This window comes from Barbatula barbatula, assembly GCF_947034865.1.
Source record: "Barbatula barbatula genome assembly, chromosome: 23".
Lineage (NCBI taxonomy): Eukaryota > Metazoa > Chordata > Actinopteri > Cypriniformes > Nemacheilidae > Barbatula > Barbatula barbatula.
In genome coordinates, this window is record NC_136786.1 from 18,604,416 (window position 1) to 18,622,613 (window position 18,198).

An 18,198-nucleotide genomic window follows, 5' to 3' on the forward strand; every position below is an offset into this window, starting at 1 on the left:
AACTATATACTATTTATTAAAAACAGGCTTCTTTAACTGTATTTTGGATCGAATCAATGCAGGCTTGGTGAACAGAACAGACCTTTGAAGAGTAGTGTACGTCCAACAGAAGAATTCTAGCATTATTTGCCAATGTTGTATTTACTTTCCTTAAAAACCTCTGGATGACCGTTACATTCAGTCTGTGTGTTAGTGTTGTGGGGATTTTTCAAGTCCAGTAGGTGGTCAGTAAGCAGACCATTCAACCATTTCAGTTCAAACGTCTGTTTTATTCAGGAACTAACTATGACTATCAATATGTCAGTTCATAGCTATTTCAAAAGAAAATCCCACATTAACAGGATATGGCGATGTGATTCCCAGAACTTTGCAGCAAAATTACCCATCAAAAAAAACCTTGAAGCTTCCTCTTCCCGTCTGCGCATGGAGGTTTATTATTCTCCGTTTTTTAACTGATGTTAGCTTCACTGGATATCTGAGGGACCCCTTGTCTATTTTTTACTTCTTATGGGGGTCCCTAATGCCCCCTTCAATTCGAGCACTGCATATATATGAATATATATGAAGAGTTTGGTTAAAATATGAGATTTCTCGGTTTTAAATATTTTCTAAAATCATGTTTTTTATTATGTTATCATGTTTTAACTGTGTTTATTGTGTTATCCGTACTCTTTTGTAATTATGGCTTAAGTCAAAGCAAAGTTAAATCAAAGCAAACTGATTTAATTATGGCTTAAATTAAAGCAAATCTGCATCTGTTTGATTGATATTAATATTAATGCACAATAAAAAAACATTTTAGAAAATGTTATCTCATTTTGAAACCAAACTTCTCATAGGATATATATTACAGCCGCATTTTAATTTCAATATTAATTTCATTTCCGTACAGTCAATATCAAAAATATAATCAGAAAAAAACACTCAAGAAGAAAATATAGTAAATAAATAAATATTCTAGCTACATAAAGTCATACAAGAACATAATACACAACATATTTCATTAATATACATATATTATATAGGCTACTGTTTGTTATATACAATGTCATTATAACTGTATAACAATACATTCATATATTGTTGAATATGTTATAATTGCTTCCAATGTCGCTTTGGATAAAAGCATCAATGTAAATATATTATTCAACCAAACATATATTTGAGTAATAACTATTATAAGAGTACACGATTAATTATGACACATTGTGTCGCATTCATCCCATATATATATAAACCCATACACTGTATTGTAGGAATGACCCAACTGCAGGGTTGCGGTTGTTTTAGGGGTGCTGCAGTTCCTCCAGGAATTGGGGGAGGTGGTTCGGGAGACACGTGACCGCGACCTCTCCGTGCCGACCCTTTGTTGTTGGGATTTTGGTGAAGGAGAAAAGCGATATCACCCGACAAGAAAACACCGAGATCGCTTACAAACGGATGAAAACAAACCGCGAGACGCGATCGGCGCGCGTCACGGTCTCATCGCATCCGGATACGCAGCGAAACACGCGCACATGAACGAGATGCACACAAAGACACCCGCTCGCTGTTATTGAGACTCATGCAACACACGCACGCGAATGCAAACCCATGCAAATGTGCTGCTGATCGAAATGCACGTTTGTTTTAAACCGGAGTGATGCTTTCACGGCTCGATCTGCCTCGCCGGGACACAAACGCGGTTTAAACGGGAAGCGTTGGGATATTTTGTCCGCATCAGCCGTAGGGTGCTTTGTTTCTTGGCATCTTCGTTGAACGGGTTAAAGAGGAGAGAAAGACCGCCGTGCGTCATGTTGGTGGCCGATGTTAGGTGGACAGGGTCCGAACTGTCCGTGTTCTGCTTGCTGACCATCACCGTCCCTACGGTCCTGGGATCAGTTCAATCCTACCCGCAGAACGCCGACTGTGTATCCGGCAAAGGGAAGGGCTGCTTAGGTACAGTATGCTTTCACGATTGCATGTGTTGCATGGGATGCATGCTTACTTTTATATCTTCATTGCAGATATTTGTTGTTTAGCGTCTTGAAGATGGAGATTCGCGCATGGCCTCTGGAGGCGTCCATGATGCAGAGAGTGTAGGGATGCAACATCCACAGAAACGCTTCCAGTGAAATAAATGAATTGCGTAGAGATGCGGGGGCTCATTTTTATTTCTGTACTTCATGTTTGAGGTATTTTGTGGGCTTGAGTGAGTCATTTACCTGACATACATCAGATCAGGTGAGACAATATACAAGGGATGCACGAACCCCACCCTGTATCATCACCCTCAACAGGGTCTCTCAAGGCCACACGTTTCCATGAATTTAAAGATTTTGGGGTGCGGTAAATGAGATGCTGGGCTTTACGTTACGCTCGCTGAGGTTTTTCTGGATAGGCCAATTTTGATGTTTTTAGCCACGTGGTTTATCCTGCATTATTAGCTGCGGTTTGAAAAGGCATCGGTGAGCAGGGGGGTTTGTACCATCACGAATGGTCTCTGGGCCTATTTTAAAAGCTTGCATGATGCTTTTCTTTGTCTTTAATGTCCACGGTTCTTTGAAATGTGCTTGTCGTCTTGAGATTGAATATTGGATGTCATGTAATTGTCTTAAAGGTTAATTCCCACTGTTGACGCTCTGTCTTGGTGCATTATATCACTGGTTTTGTGATTGGTATCCTATTTGTACCCGTTTACAAAGCACTATTTGGTTCATTAATGTAGTTGGATAGATATTGTATATTGGTTGCTTATTCAAGCTAAAAGTGAGTATTAGCTGGTAAATTAGCCACCTGATGACTTGTTACAAACGGACGAAATAATATGAAAACAGGAAGCCTTCTGAGTGTAACCTTTTAACCAAATGGTCACCCATAGTCTTTTGGGACATCAAATGCAATGTAAACTCTCCAGATGGGCCGTGTTTTGTCTTTCGGGCGCTCTTTCTTTTTAAATCCTGACACCCTTTTTGTCACCTAGAATTAATTGAAGGGAAAGCAGTTGACAATAGCGTCTTTTGTGCGCCGGTGATCTTCGAGCATTCAAAGGTCCAGGCACCAGTGGTTTAATCAGTGGCAGTCCTGCATAAGCGCGGGGCTTGTTTTGTAAAAGGCAGCGACACAATGGAGTGAGTCTCAGGGGCATCAGAATTACCCCGAGCGGTCGGCCAGTAGTGACCGCAAGCATAAAAAACGAGTTTATTGATGCTTCTTGGCTTAGTGGCACTTATAGTATTTACTAGACGGACTATATTTTGCCATTACAGGGACATTTATACAATTTGTCAGATGGTTTAACTAAAGCGACTGAATTTGAACTATAGATTTTTATGTATTGATTATATGTATTTTTGTAGTTGCACTGATATCATAGAAGTAGTGCTGTCACGGATGTGTTTACCTGCATCAGTTTCATTGGGGTCTGTGGTCATTTTAAACCTGTTTGATTTTCTTTCTTTTGCAAAACACAAAAGAAGATATTTAGAAAAGTGTTGGCAACCAAAAACCGTCGATCCCCATTGACATGCAATGCGAAAACGTCAACAGGGACCTATGTTTTTTTGTCACCAACATTTTCAAAATATCTTCTTTTGTGTTCTGGGAAAGGTTTGAAATGACGAAAGGGTGTGTGAATAGTGAATGAATTTTCATATTGAGGGTGAACTAGCCATTAAAAAATGCTTTCCTGTGGGTCAGTGGTTAGACCATGGCTCTAGCAACGCCAATGTCATGGGTTCAATCGCAGGCATTGCAATGTTAGTCGCTTTGGATAAAAGCATCTGCCAAATGCTTAAATTTAAATGTAAAAACACAGCTGTGTAATATAGCCTGTGTACATTTTAAGTACTAACGTGTCAACCCATGGTTTGTTAAAATACGGACAAATGCAACCAATGGTTTAAATGAGCATAGAAAATGTCCATTTCTGACCCAATTGGTGAAAAAGTTGAGTTGCGTTGAAAAAACTGCATTTGTACCATTTATTCATTTGCGTTAAGGATAGTAAATACAAAAGTTCATGCTAGTTCATTTAGTTCAAATACTGAAATTAACAAGAACAAAGATAAAAAAAATGAGGTTAAGTTACTAATATTAACAAATACAATCTTATTGTACTGTCTGCCTTACTCTTTACATCTGAAAATTGTTAGTTAAAAAAAACTAACCGTCAGCCCTTAACTTTTAAGTGTAGGCCTAATGCGTTCGTGAATCTAACATCTTATTTTTGTCCATTTTAATTCTAGATAATGCCATTATCTAATGTGTTTTAAATAGAATTTACTGTTAGCACATCCTGTGCACTTATCAATCAGGACAGCCGTCTTTATTCTACCTGAACGGACACGCTCGCTTTGAACCTCTGAAGCTACACTGAATAATTTCTTAAGTACTTCTTCAACCTGTTTCATCGCATCTAATAGAATATCAATTGATGCTCGACCGGCGTTTTCTATTCAAGGATACGGGCGTCCTAAACCAAGGCTCTGTTTGAAAACCCAACTCTTAAGCTCATCGGTCACTTTAATGGCTTTCCATTGAGCAGTCAAACTGCCTCTAAATCACCGGGCTTCGAGGGAGATGCGTTATGCAAGCGGGTTCCCCATCGCCCGCAGCTCTAAAATCAATGGGGTCCGCTGTGGTGGGGGGAGAGGTCGGACGGAGGAAAGCGGTATTGCGACGCTTTGCATAATGCATGTGTAGATCCAGCAGTCGCATGCAAACCCATTTAAAGCAGTATGTTTGCTGCATGCAGACCCGCCTCGGTGGAGCTGATGCTTTAATGAAACACAACTCCATCAAATCTCCTGAGCTATAAAAGAGCAACATCTGAGCAATAACATTTTCTTCCGTTTGCACCTGTTTTGTGTCATACTACCGATGTGTGTTTTGGTTCTTTGATGTCATGCTTGTGGATTCTGTCAGTTCCATTCCAGCATATAATTAAGAAGCAATTATTTTAAGGAAGCCCGTCACAGATGGTGCCTTCAAAGAGGCCCAGCCCACCGTAAACCACAATTACTCCCACTCACAGCCAAATGGACCCTACTGCTAGTCCCTTTGTTTCTTCATCTGTAGTTATCCCATTACTTTGATAGTTCACCTTGCATACTTCCGAAGACCTTTTTCCTTAAATTACATTTAGTTATGGGGGTGTCGTGTGTACTGTATATTGCAAAGCAATCTCACCACATTAATTATTAAACACTGAACACGACTGATGTGTGGTTACCGTGCCAATAGAATTTAAAGCCACAATATCGAAGAATTTTGTTATGAAATATCCAAAAATCACTTTCACAGTGTGATATATTTCATGCAGTTGTGTACTTACATTATCCCAAATGTTCCTAAGAATTTGTGCAAATCCAGAGAAATTCCTATTTAAAATAATGGCCAGTCCCTCGTCTCCCTTGTGTTTGTCTCATATCAGTAACTTAATATCCGCTGCTCCGCACGACCCTCAGTTTCCGCTTGTAGAAACTACGCCAACACGCAAATGCAGAAGTGCTGATACAGCATCTGTTGTTCTGTTATATGGATCACGATTACTCTTCGGCGAGTAAAGGAAACCCAAAAAACAACGACTGTATGAATGTTTTAAACACGTAAAACTGTGTAGCATTACGCTACCAAATCAATTGACAAAGTCCGATATCATTGGCGGGCTAACGTAGCTTTACATCCCACGTTTCTTGAGAGCGAATTCATTACGATGACATAAAATAAAATTCATTCAATAACTCGTGTGTGAACATGATGTGCGATCTCCATAGTGAAAACGACATGTCCCATAATTCCACTCTCCTACATTTTTTGTTGTTGTTTCGAAGGTGCGCCATCTAGCGCTCCAAATGTACATATTGTGGCTTTAAAGCTGAAACTTCACCTGGTTCATGATACATTTATATTTTTTATAGTTTAGGTAAAATTATAATTTTAGTTTCATTCTGTGGACTTCTTACAATATTTCTCCCAAATGTCTAAAACATTTTTTTTTCCATTTGCGGAAAAATAAAACAAGAGAAACAAGTGATAATAACAGAAAATATGCTCTTGTATTCTCTCAGACCTGAAATACGGCAAAGAAAACGAGTTCAGATTCACTTCAGCTATACAACAGTCATTTTTTGACAAGTATTTAGGAAAAATAAATACTTAAGGAAAATATTTTCTTTTATGTAATAACACAGTTTCTTGTCATGCTTTTGAATGGCTTTGTCATTCCTGAGGTTTGTTTTTTGGAATTTAACAGACACTGGACTTGGATTGACCACAAAACATCAAAAAATGCGGATTAAATGAACATTTGGGATGGTCTCTATGTTTATATATTAATTCAGCTATTAAGATTTAAATTTAAACTCTTTGTATGTTGTCTTTTAAACCTCCAGAACACTTACATTATCAAACTGAATGAACCCGCCGTCATACGGATCAAAGCTCTGACATCTGTCTGCCCCTCACATCAACAGTGTGACGGTATGACCGCTTCATTCTTTGATCTTGCGGTTAAAGACTATGCGTATCCTCCTCTTTGATCTCAAAGATTCGCCTCATACTCAGAAATGAATTCTGTTTGGAAATCATTAAAAAAACCAAGCATCCCTCCGTTCTCTTTTTAGAGCATTCACCACAATCTCCATATTCCCTGCGCCGACTGCCAGGATATACATGTCTCCATTCTTAAACGGCACTTTAGCTGTACTTGTCACCACCGATTCAAATTATAGCCTGTCCACTTTTGCATGCCTTATACGCCAGGGGCAAAAAAGCACTACAGAATAGACCAAACCCTTCTAATGCTCCCCCACACACCAGTTTACAGTTGTACAATTAAAGCACCGCCCGGAGCGGTTAAAAACAGCCTGAATTTGTGTGGTTAATTTCAATGAATTTGTACAGATAGTATAAAACGTACAAAGATTAGTACAAAAGACGATATTTTGACGATAGTTGGAAACCGAACAACAGCAGTACCACAGATCTATATAAATGACTGTATTGCTTCATGACATGGAAGCTACCGCGCCTCCATTTTGGTATGCCCAAACGTTGTATTAAATCATAAGGAGTTGTCACATATTAATGATAAAATGGTAATTTACCAGTCCTATGTCTAAAGGGGTACATCCTTAATATGGCTCTGCAATATATCAAATATCACGATATATTTTCTTATCGCGATGGTTTGCGTTAATTGAGTTATTTAATTATTGGTAAAGTTATCTATGGTCAAAGTTTTAGGTGGATGCTGATAGTACAGTATCTATCAGGCATGTGGATGTTAGTTGGGATATGCGTGCATGCGCATGATAGCGTGCAATGATCATTCAACAACCCTCAAAGCGAAATTGGTTTTATTCATTTTTGTTTGTTTACGAAATGTCAGAACCTTAAACACACACGTGTACTAAAAAACGTATCGTACGCCTAATAAGTTGAAAGTTGGGCATACCAAGATGGCGGCGCCTCAGCAGTTGGTTTAGCATTCCAGGCTCAATCCAGTCGTTTATATTGATCAGTGGGCGGCACCCATTCACTTGCATTGGTTTTGTGGCCATACAATAGAAATGAAAAGGTAGAGCCGCTGTTCGGTTACCAACGTTCTTCAAAATTTCGTCTTTTGTGTTCTGCAGAAGAATGAAGGTCATACAGGTTTGAAATGACAGACAGAATTTTTTCTAAAACCTCGATTTCTGTTAAAATAGTATAAGCTTTAAATAAGGACACACGCAAGTAGCATCAGATGCATTAAAATGTCCAATATAACGCCACAACTTCCTATTCTTATAATGAGAGACTTTGCGGGTTCTATTGACCCGTTGAGGAGATGAGTATCGACTGGTCGTGAGCGGATAAGCAGTTTGGCTTCAGGCAATGGACTGATGTCCTTATCTTTCAGATGTCATTGATTTCTCCCTGGACTCTGATTATCTGTGCTCTGTGTGAGATCTGGGGCTCGCGTTAGGCCCGCACACATTGTGCTTTGTGTTTGTTTGGAGACGGTCGTGCAGAAATGGGTCACTTCAGATGTGGGAGGTTTAAGAGAGTCGAGAATTGAATGAGGATTTTAGTTGAGTCCATATCGGCTCAGTACGAAGAAAGATGTGTGAACTTTAGGATGACGTGGGAGTATTTGCCAGCAAACTGAGAGAAACGTGACATTTGTGAGTCAAAACATCACCAAAATGTTCTTCTAATATTTTTGTTGCATGAGATGAAATACAAGCTAGTAACAATAAAAGTATAAATGAAGAGTTTAGTTCCAAAATGAGATCATGTTTTTATTGTGTAAGTGAGCTGTGTTTGTTTATTTATTATGGCTTAAACAAAATTGGAGTGCACAACAAAAAACATGATTTTTGAAGGCGAGTTATCTCATTTTCGAACCAAACACTTCATATATACAGTACGTGATGTAAATATCATCATTCGGTACCGTGGTATGTTTGAAAGTATTATCCTTTAGGAAAATAAAGCACGCTTTAAGTAAAAGTGTAGTAGTAACATGTTTTTTTGGGTAGATTGAGAACCTTTTGTTTTTACCACGGTAAACAACTGTAGTAAATTTGTGGTTGTTAATTTGTAATTGCTATTGTTTGAATACAAATAAAACTAGAAAACAATGGTTACTAGTTGAATGGCGGGTTATTTGGCAAAGGCTATAGTTTAAACACTGAACAGTGTTTTAAAAGCATATTACTTCAAGAAAACATATTAGTGTGTTCAAATCCAGCTGGATTTCATCTTACTGTGCATTTGAAGTCATCATCCTGCGTTCTGTTCCTAACACATCATTGATCAAAACACTTTCACACCTTCATACATTAACCTTTCATCTGTTTTCAACACTCTTATTAATGGACTTCTCCTTCAAACGTCTTGTGTTCTTTGTGTCTAAGCGTGCGCTCCTCATTAAAGGTGTTTTAACAGCTCCGTGCGGATTTACACCAGTGCGTCGGCTCTTATGTGCCTGGGTCATGACCTTCTGTTGTTTATATCAAATCTCCCTTTATATGCTGATAGTTTTATTATGCACTGCTTTGAGATGTTCTTGAAATAATTTCACAATTATAAAGATTTCAACAAAGCTCAAGACTATAGATACTTCTATATATACTGTATATGCACATGGAGATTTTCCTATAGATTATATCGATAAAATTCAACTGTTTACTCTTTTACATGGATCTTAAAGGGATAGTTCACCCAAACCTGCATTACTTTCTTCTGAAGAACACAAGACAACATTGACCCCCATTGACAGAACAAAGGTTACTTTAGTTTACTTCATTCAAACTTTGAAAACGTTCCTGTTCATTGAAATCAATGTTTTGGAGGAAAAACTTAACTCAAGGAAAATGTGATAAAAATAATAATTGTGCCTCAAAAATAAACGGAAGATTCATAAAAACAAATGAATCCTATAGCAATAAACCAATTAAAAATAAACCAATAAATGATAAAATGACAAAAGCGTATACCAATATTACCAAGACTTTAACTAAAATGAACACAAGAATCTCAAATTAAAAGCTCATTTAAATATGAATAAAACTCAAATCAAATGTATAATTACTCTGCACCGATATCTTTCGTAAAGAAATAACCATATACAAGTTAACACCATGGAACTGTTCTTATTTATTTAGGACTGACCAATCAGAATCAAGTATTTAAGAGAGCCAGTAATAAAGTCAGTTCAGCCGTCTCTTAACGTTCTGTCGGTCCCAGCTGTGTGTCAGATGGAGGAAATGCTCTCGCTTCATTTCTTGTGACGGGCCAGAGGTCTGAAATATGACGGCTGTTGGACATATGCTCTGTACAGCTGATTTCAGATCAGTGTTTGATGGTGGGGGGATGAAGCTGATTTGGCATGTGTAAAATAATCTTGCTTTTATTGAACATTTAATGGCTACTTTTAGGAGAACATCCATATGGAAACCTATTTTTAAGCCATTAACAGACCACCTGAAGCACCATCTTACATCAATTACGCAGTAGCATGTTTTCAGTCGACAAGAAACAGGGGAACATGTAAAAACCCTGCAAATGTTAATAAGACTGAAGCTTGAAGTTAAATGAACCTCACCTTTGATTCTCCTGCAGATCTGTCAGAAAAGAAGAGCGACCTGCGGGTTTGTGATGCGACCACATGCCGGTATGGCGGGACCTGCCGAGATAACGGCGCAGACCTTAAATGCGTATGCCAGTTTCAGGTACACGTGTTCGTCCTTCTCAACATTAATAGTTACAATTGAAATAGATTTCACAATTTTGCATCGTTGCAAAGCAGCTTTAACATTTGTCATGAAATGATTTGTTTCAAAACGTACATTTATTTCTGTTGCACTTTTTACAATTTTGCATTGCAAAACAGTTAATAATACATGTTAGAACAGACAGTAGCGATCCGCGACTCCTCTACAAGAGATGCTGTAATGTTGTAATGTAATGTTATATCTACAGTAATATTGAGCTAAACATTTAGAGAACATTTACATTTATATCCACCCTTTGCTGGATTGTTCTCTAAATGTTTAGCTCAACATTTAGGTTTAGATTATATATATATAACAGTATTTACATTTTTATATACGATTTAGATTTAACTTTTGAATTAAACATTTAGATTTAACATTTCAATATAACCTTAAGATTCAGGATTTATATTTACATTAAAGATTTAGATAAAACGTTTAGATTTAGCTTTAAATCTGGTGACAGGTTTTTGGTACATTTCATAAATTTTTTTATGTGAATTACATACATCAAATAGCAGAAAAAGACAGTGTAGGTTTAGGTTGAGATTCAGGATGGCTGTAATCTTAGTTTCTGTCTCATACAAATAAGCCACCTCGTAAAATAGCTACGAATGGCTGCGATATTATATTGGAAAAACAGTATAAATAGATTATTTACACAGTACAGCATAAATGAATAAGAACAAATATAATATAAATAAAACAAAACAGCAAGGTTAAATAAACATATATAGAATACATAAAAATGTTTGCCAAACCTAAACTGCCTACTATATAGTCACTATGAGAACTGGCAGAATAATTGCTTCCTTTTCCAATATAATCACTGAGAAATGTAAATATATTTGTGACTATGTACCAAAATTGTAATAAAGTCACAAATATGGAAACCTGGTGGATCCCCTAAAGATACAGATACTTCAGATGGCTTAAACGATCACACCCAATTAACACTTCAGCGTTGAGCTTCCTTCACTTTTGTTCAGTGATCGATGAGCTTTCTCAAATCTATTTGCCTAAAACGTCCAGTCCCTTCTGTATGTCCTACGGTCAGTTCCGCAGACGTCTCGTCTCGCTGTATGTGAGCAGCGTCTCATCTGTCTCTGTTTGCTGCAGTGCCCTAAGAACTACATCCCCGTGTGCGGCTCGAACGGAGACACCTATCAGAACGAGTGCTATCTGAGACAAGCGGCGTGTACCCAGCAGAGACCCATCTCGCTGGCCTCCGAAGGCCCCTGCTATCCCGGTGAGTCTCCGGCGCTTCCGGACCGAACATCATCTGCCTTAGATCACATTTCAGTGACGGTGCTGGTTTTATTCAAAGTCACAAACGCGCTTGTAATACGCTACTGCAACACACAATGACGGTCTATGTGGATTTGCTTATTACGTTTACAGATGCAACGAAACAAAAATATTTTTTATGAACGTCTACACAACATTTCCATTAAGTTGCATGTTGAAAAAACAACGTTTCACTGACAACGTAATACTGTTTTTATCATGACATCCACAGTCACGTCTTATCTTAAGCCAGGACTACGCCTAAATTGAATTAAGATAATTATGTAGCTCATCTAAAAATGCTTTAGAAGGAAACATTACTGGTGTGCATCTCGAGACAAAACAATGGCACTGATATATTGGAAGATATTTCTGGGCGAGTTATATTCAGTTAACAGACATTCATTTCAGTCTGGGACTAGTCTTAAGCCTTGTCTGTGAAACCCAGCTAACTTTACTGAAGGTTTTCAGAAAACATTGAGAGAACTTTAAGAGAACTCTTGGTGATATTAATCAAATTAAGTGGACTCGCTTGACTTAATCTACACACAAGATTACGAGGACTGTGGACTATTAGAGACATATATTCATTTGAGATTGATGAAAATAAGAGTAAATTGAATTGCTTTCAATATACTGTTTTATAACCATTGCTGGCAATGAAAAATGAAAAACATTGAACACTAATTCTAAGTGGATAAGCTGTTTTAACACCATGTAAATGAAACTGAAACATGGTGACAAATGAATGTTTATCTCAAATGGATTTAACCATGACGGCTTTTCATGCTCTTGATAAGGCTCATAATAAATACATATGCTTGTTAATACGACATCAATAGTATAAACTGGACTGTACAGTACTATTGCGTAATGTTTAATATTTCACGCTGCATTGGTTTATACAATACAAGAGAAAATGACCCCTGCCTGTTTTCTGGTTTCAGATAGCAGCTCAGGATCTGGTGATGGAGGTATGTTTTGTTTCCTTTGTTTTTTGAGTAATGGCAAAGACCATAATATGTAGAAAACCGCAACCTTGTCGTTTCTAGGATTTGACGATGGTTCCAGCATTTCAGATTAGCCAGAAGCCGATATCTGGGGTTATTTTAAGGGCCCGTCACGCTGAAGTTGGCAGGCCTGTGATATGAGCGAGTCGCTCTGAACCTCCCCTGCTCCGCTGGTTTGGGTTTTAAAGATGAAGCTCGCTCTAAAGCCGTCATTACTGAAAATTACAGAGCGTTGCAGAAGAGAATCCGGTTCCTGCACGCTGACCGTTTCCAAAATATATTTCACGTTTCTCTCCTTAAATCAGAGAACACTTCAAGAAAAAAAAAACCTACTTTTGACACTTTAGGTGCCAAAAAAGTACAGTCAAAGGATCTTCTTATGTGTGATGATTTTGCTGTAATGATCATTTCTTACCCTTTTATAGACCGCAGAACCATTTTTCACTACAAATAACCTGTTGTGCAACAGAAAGGTTAAGGGTATGTTAAATCGGCCCTTATGAAATCTGATTTATTTTTCTCGAATTCCATTTTCCCTCATTTTTTCTGGATTCTGTGTTCTCTGTTTTTCTACGATACGATAGTAATGTAGATGGTTTCATCGGACGCACATGCCTGGCCTGAAGTTAAGTTCCGGTCTGTGTTTGGTTATAACATAACAATTGATCTATATTGATATGTATTGTATAAATTGTATTAAATAACATATATTGATTCATTGCAGAGATCTACCCAATACTATAGTATTTACTCAACTAAATTCTAACATATTAAAACACCATATCCTTTTTGAACATAATGGGGGAAAATCCATAAATATAGGACATAATATACTACTATGTTTTTAAACCATTATCTTTAATACTGGTTACTAAAAATGGTATACTCAAATTAAAGTAGTATTTTCTATTGTTAACTACAGTTATTAATATTGCATACTGCAGTTTTTTTCATGTCAGTGTCATAATTAATATGACTTTTATTTTGACGGGTCGCCGCAAACTCCTTTTACTGTGTTTGACAGTGGCTTTTTCTCAAAGCAGCATCGGAGACGCAGTTCTTGAATGACTTTTTGTGTTATTTTAACATGTTTAAATGTAGATACAGTATAAGCTTATGTAAGAAACACGCAAACAAAACCACACATCTCTAGTTATTTAGAAGTAAACAATTAACGTTAAGTAAACTGAAGAAAAAAAGAACGATGATTCGAAGTGATGGCAGTAACACATACATGACTTTCTGTAGCTAAAACATCTGGGTTCGACCCCCCAGACCCACAAAAACGGATAAAAACAAATATATACCTTAAATGCACTCACACAAATGAATTTATCTGATGTACAGTAACTGAATCTCTCATCGCTGTTTCACAGAATATGACGGATCAGGCACCGATTCTGGCAAGAAAGTCACAAAATGCAGTAACTGCAAGTACGGTGCAGAATGCGATGAAGACGCTGAGGATGACGACTCGTACGTGCTGCATTTATTCTTTGCCAGTCTTAAGAGATTAGCCAAATGTTTCTAATTAATGACTTACTGTTTCATGCCAACGTATTAAAGAAATGAACGTTTCAACCTTTTATCCATATTTGAAAATTACAAACAACAGCCATTGTGTAATATAAAGCACGAAGGTTGGAAGGAATTCAGCTCTGCCAAAGCCAAAACTTATCACTGCTCTCGCGGGACGCTAAAGAAGCTCAGAGAAAGTTTTTCTAGCGAAAGTTTTTCTGCCTGCTTTGTTTTTGCATTTCCATGCCAAGTGCTAATGAACAGTATGGATCCAATCCAGGAACAGCTGTAGCGTCCAAGGACACGAGACTCCAGAGCCTTGGGAAAAATGATCCTCAACACACTCATAGCCTGTTATAGACCGCTATCAGTGGTTATATTACCTTAATGTACCACCAGGGGGAGACAGAAATGGGACCGGTCGAATGGTCACGTTATGCACACATCGCATTCATCGCATCCTTTTTTGTTGCAGCTGTTCGTGTAAAATCGACTGCAGCGGCCACAATGAAAACCCTGTGTGTGGCACGGATGGAAACTCCTACCACAACCCCTGTCTCGTGCGAGAGGCGTCCTGCATGAAACAGGAGCAGATAGACGTCAAACATCTCGGGAGATGTCCAGGTCAGGTTCTGTCAGAGGTCAAAGGTCACAGCCCTGTAGACTTGAGATTGATATGGCATACAGCTTAACAGTCACAGAAAATTGCAGATGTGAGATTTGCGACCGGTTGCGTCTTTCAATGCCAATCTGTGTTTTTTTTTGTCACTCAGATAAAGACAAAGCTAAGAAAACCGATGTTGGATCTCCATACAAGCCTGAGTTTACTGGTAAGCACACTTCTAAACATAAAGACAACATATATGTTTTGTGCAAATCATAATCAACACAATTAATACTCAAACTCATCAATTTAACATTAAAGAGTAGATCACAGACCAAGCTCAGAAAATCAAAATTAATAAAGAAACTCAAACATTTCTCATAAAATTAACTCAAATCCAGATTAGTTCACCTCTACAATCTACATTCATTTAAACCTCCAGACTCTTTGTGTGTTTTTTTTTAACTGCCGTCTCATTTGTAAGCAATATCAGGAAGAAAACATCTATATTGATACTCAACTAAGGACTTCATCAGATCTCCTGAGCTATGGAAGCATTTTCCTCTTGTTTATTCAGTTTCAGTAATAAGGCACTTGATATGTAATTGTTTTATCAGATCCAGCAAAAGCAGGTGAAGGTAAAGGCTTCGGATGGATGCCTGTCCCCTGCACGGACGACTACGCAAACTTCTGCGTACACGGCCAGTGTGAATTCAACTACGGCATCGCCTCCTGCCGGTCAGTATTTCATTAGAATCGCATCACTTGTTTACAGAGAATAGTTTGATGTACATTGGTTTTGTATTATATATTTGTTCTTGTATTAACAGGTGTGAATCGGGCTACACTGGAACGCAGTGTGAGGAGATCGCCGACTTTAACATCTTGTATGTGGTCCCCAGTGGTCAGAAACTTCATTACGTGCTCATAGCTGCTATCATTGGAGCCGTGCAGATCGCCATCATCGTGGCAGTCGTCATGTGCATTACTAGGTGAGAGCCTTTGGTAGATCAATTTATCAGAAGTTATTTGTCATTGAACCAGATCGTTCTGCTTGCAAATTCATTAGATAATAATCACGTTTAACTAAAATCTTTGAGAAAATCCAATGTCAATATGATTGCGAACCATCAGCGGTTAAAACCATCACAATATTCTTTATGTGGTGTATTTTGAGTCTTATTGGATTTAATGGTTTCTAAATAGATCCATCCATCAGGAAACACACCACCGATGGAACCCAGTATATAGAAGAAGAGACCCACACACACCATTATAGTTTCATTAAATCCAATATTATAACCATTAACTCCATCTGAATTTCTGTGATGGTTTTTATGGTTTTATTTCTGAACAGCTGAGAATGCATCATTGTGATGGTGGTGTGTGTTGATGTTCCAGAATGTGTTTCTCTGATGTCTAATAACCGCGAATGATAGCCCGACAGCACCATAGATTATGAATTTAATTACAGTGCACGATGTTTATGATAAAACTATTAAAACACAAATCCCCCTCTGACACCCAATCTTACAATCACAAGCAATTCAAAAAGCGCTTATCTATCGTTATGAGATTAATGAGTTGAATTATATTCCTTACAGGAAATGTCCTAAGAATAACCGCGGAAGACGGCAAAAGCAGAACTTAGGACACTTTTCAACAGACGCTTCTTCAAGGATGATGTAGCTTGTTTTTATTTTATTTTTTTGATACTTTTTGTACCGAGTGGATTACGATTATTATGTGCATTTTCGTTTGTGCTTTCTTGACTCTGGACAACAAGGTTATTTTCGATTACGTTTGATTTTACGGGATGGTGCCTTATTGTTTGTTTGTTTTTCCTTGGACATTTTAGGTACTATTATTGGCAAACACTATGACGTGAATGATAACAGCCAGCTCCTTTTGTCGATTTTTTTCTTTTCTTTGTGGTACCACTTTTTTCCATGTATCATTAAATGTCGGCACATGAACCGTGCCACAGAAACTGACGTCCTCAATTTCATGGAATGTGCTTTTTACTGAACATATGAACTCTGTCGCTTAAACCTTCGTTTATTTCATTTTTGTCGTAAACATAGCTGAACACCAAATTTAATTGGTCCTGAACAAGTTTGCCGAGGAAGTGCCGGCGTACGCGGTTTCTTTTGAAAGGAATTCCAGAGAATGAAATGCAATGTGTTTGACTAGCTACTCTTATCAATGTTGAAATGTTTGTAGTTTTTATGTTCTAATGTTATCAGTGTTGTTAATGTCGAAGCGAACATTATTGACATTAATTTAATTCTACGAACTGCATATCGCATGACCTGTGAAACTGTGTCCAGTGATGTAGATTTAATAAAATTCGGAGTCTTACAAATACTTTTGTGAATTATACAGAGCCGTCGGATTTGCAAGTATTTAAGAGAGGAAAACGTTATGACAAATAGATAGTTCTGCGCTCTAAAAAACGTTGGGTTGTTTCCACCCAAATGTGTACAAAACAAATCCAACCTACAATATTCATATTTGACCCAACCATGCGCTGAATCAAACCAGCATTGGTTTATCCATATTTTACCCAAGCATGTGTTTAAGCAGTCCAGCTTTTTTCAGAATGTATGAAATATACAGCAATACATTTAAAAAAGCACATAAAAATGAATGCCAAATACATGAAAGCTGTGCCTTTAAAAGACAGGAATTAACCGTCCTAAAACACTTTGGGGCAGTTTCCCGGAAAGGGATTATTAAATTGGGATATTAAAGCAGTTTTTACATCTTGATGCAAAACATGGACACTCACTGTATGTATTTTAAAATATGTCATTGCAAGCTATTTTTGGTTTAGACAGCTCTAACATTTATTTTAGGACTAGTCTTAATGCCTGTCCGGGAAACCGCCTATATAATTTGTTAAACTGTGAATGAACATTAGACTGTTGTGGTTTTGCTAAGCAAGTCTTAGTAACACAATCTCGCGGCGTAATCGAATAATAAAATTGCTTTTGAACCCAGTTCAAATATTTCGCAATTTGACCACATTGGCATCAATAGCATCATGTTGCAAATCTCGACCACTGTACAGAGCAAGCAAATCAAATAGTCTATGTTAATAAACAAAGTTATATTGCAGTAGGCATGTATTGAGATGAGAAGAAAAAAGACCCAAATCTCAATAAGTCACGTGAGTTTTACAAAGATTTTTATGTCTTGGGTGTTGTCTGAATGAAGAGTTTTTGAGATGCAAGTCAACTCAAAATAAGCAATGACACGACAGATGAGTAATTATAGCCGGCCATGAGGTTTAATAATAGACCGCAGCTGGTGGCATCACTTCACCGGTTTGGACAGTTCTCTTGGCCCAAGGAGAGATGAGATCGAGATCATCTTCCTTAAGGTGGATCATCTTCCCCAGGTCAATGAATGTTTGAGACCAGTATGTTTCCTTCAGGGTCTTTAAATAAATATGCTTCAAGCTTGTCCAAAAACATTGTGGGTCAAATGCCTGCTGTCTGATTTGGAGTAAAAGTAAATTGTTTCACGAATT

The 18,198-nt window shown here is 37.7% G+C and overlaps 1 protein-coding gene across 1 annotated transcript; it reads left to right on the forward strand.

The window, feature by feature from the left end:
• The first annotated feature begins 1,309 nt into the window (after positions 1-1,309).
• On the forward strand, positions 1,310-17,025 carry tmeff1b (transmembrane protein with EGF-like and two follistatin-like domains 1b). The gene is made up of 10 exons (XM_079487723.1): positions 1,310-1,938; positions 10,093-10,202; positions 11,364-11,493; positions 12,479-12,505; positions 13,918-14,017; positions 14,535-14,683; positions 14,833-14,889; positions 15,281-15,401; positions 15,494-15,655; positions 16,268-17,025. Exons 1-10 carry the CDS (start codon positions 1,794-1,796, stop codon positions 16,350-16,352), a joined length of 1,086 nt encoding a protein of 361 aa, XP_079343849.1. The 5' UTR covers positions 1,310-1,793; the 3' UTR covers positions 16,353-17,025.
• The last annotated feature ends 1,173 nt before the right edge of the window (positions 17,026-18,198 follow it).

Coding starts and splice junctions, on each gene's coding strand:
- tmeff1b (XM_079487723.1), top strand. CDS start 1,794: ATGTTGGTGGCCGATGTTAGGTGGACAGGGTCCGAACTGTCCGTGTTC. Junction 11,494..12,478: donor CGAAGGCCCCTGCTATCCCG/GTGAGTCTCCGG, acceptor TTCTGGTTTCAG/ATAGCAGCTCAGGATCTGGT. Junction 14,018..14,534: donor GACGCTGAGGATGACGACTC/GTACGTGCTGCA, acceptor TTTTTGTTGCAG/CTGTTCGTGTAAAATCGACT.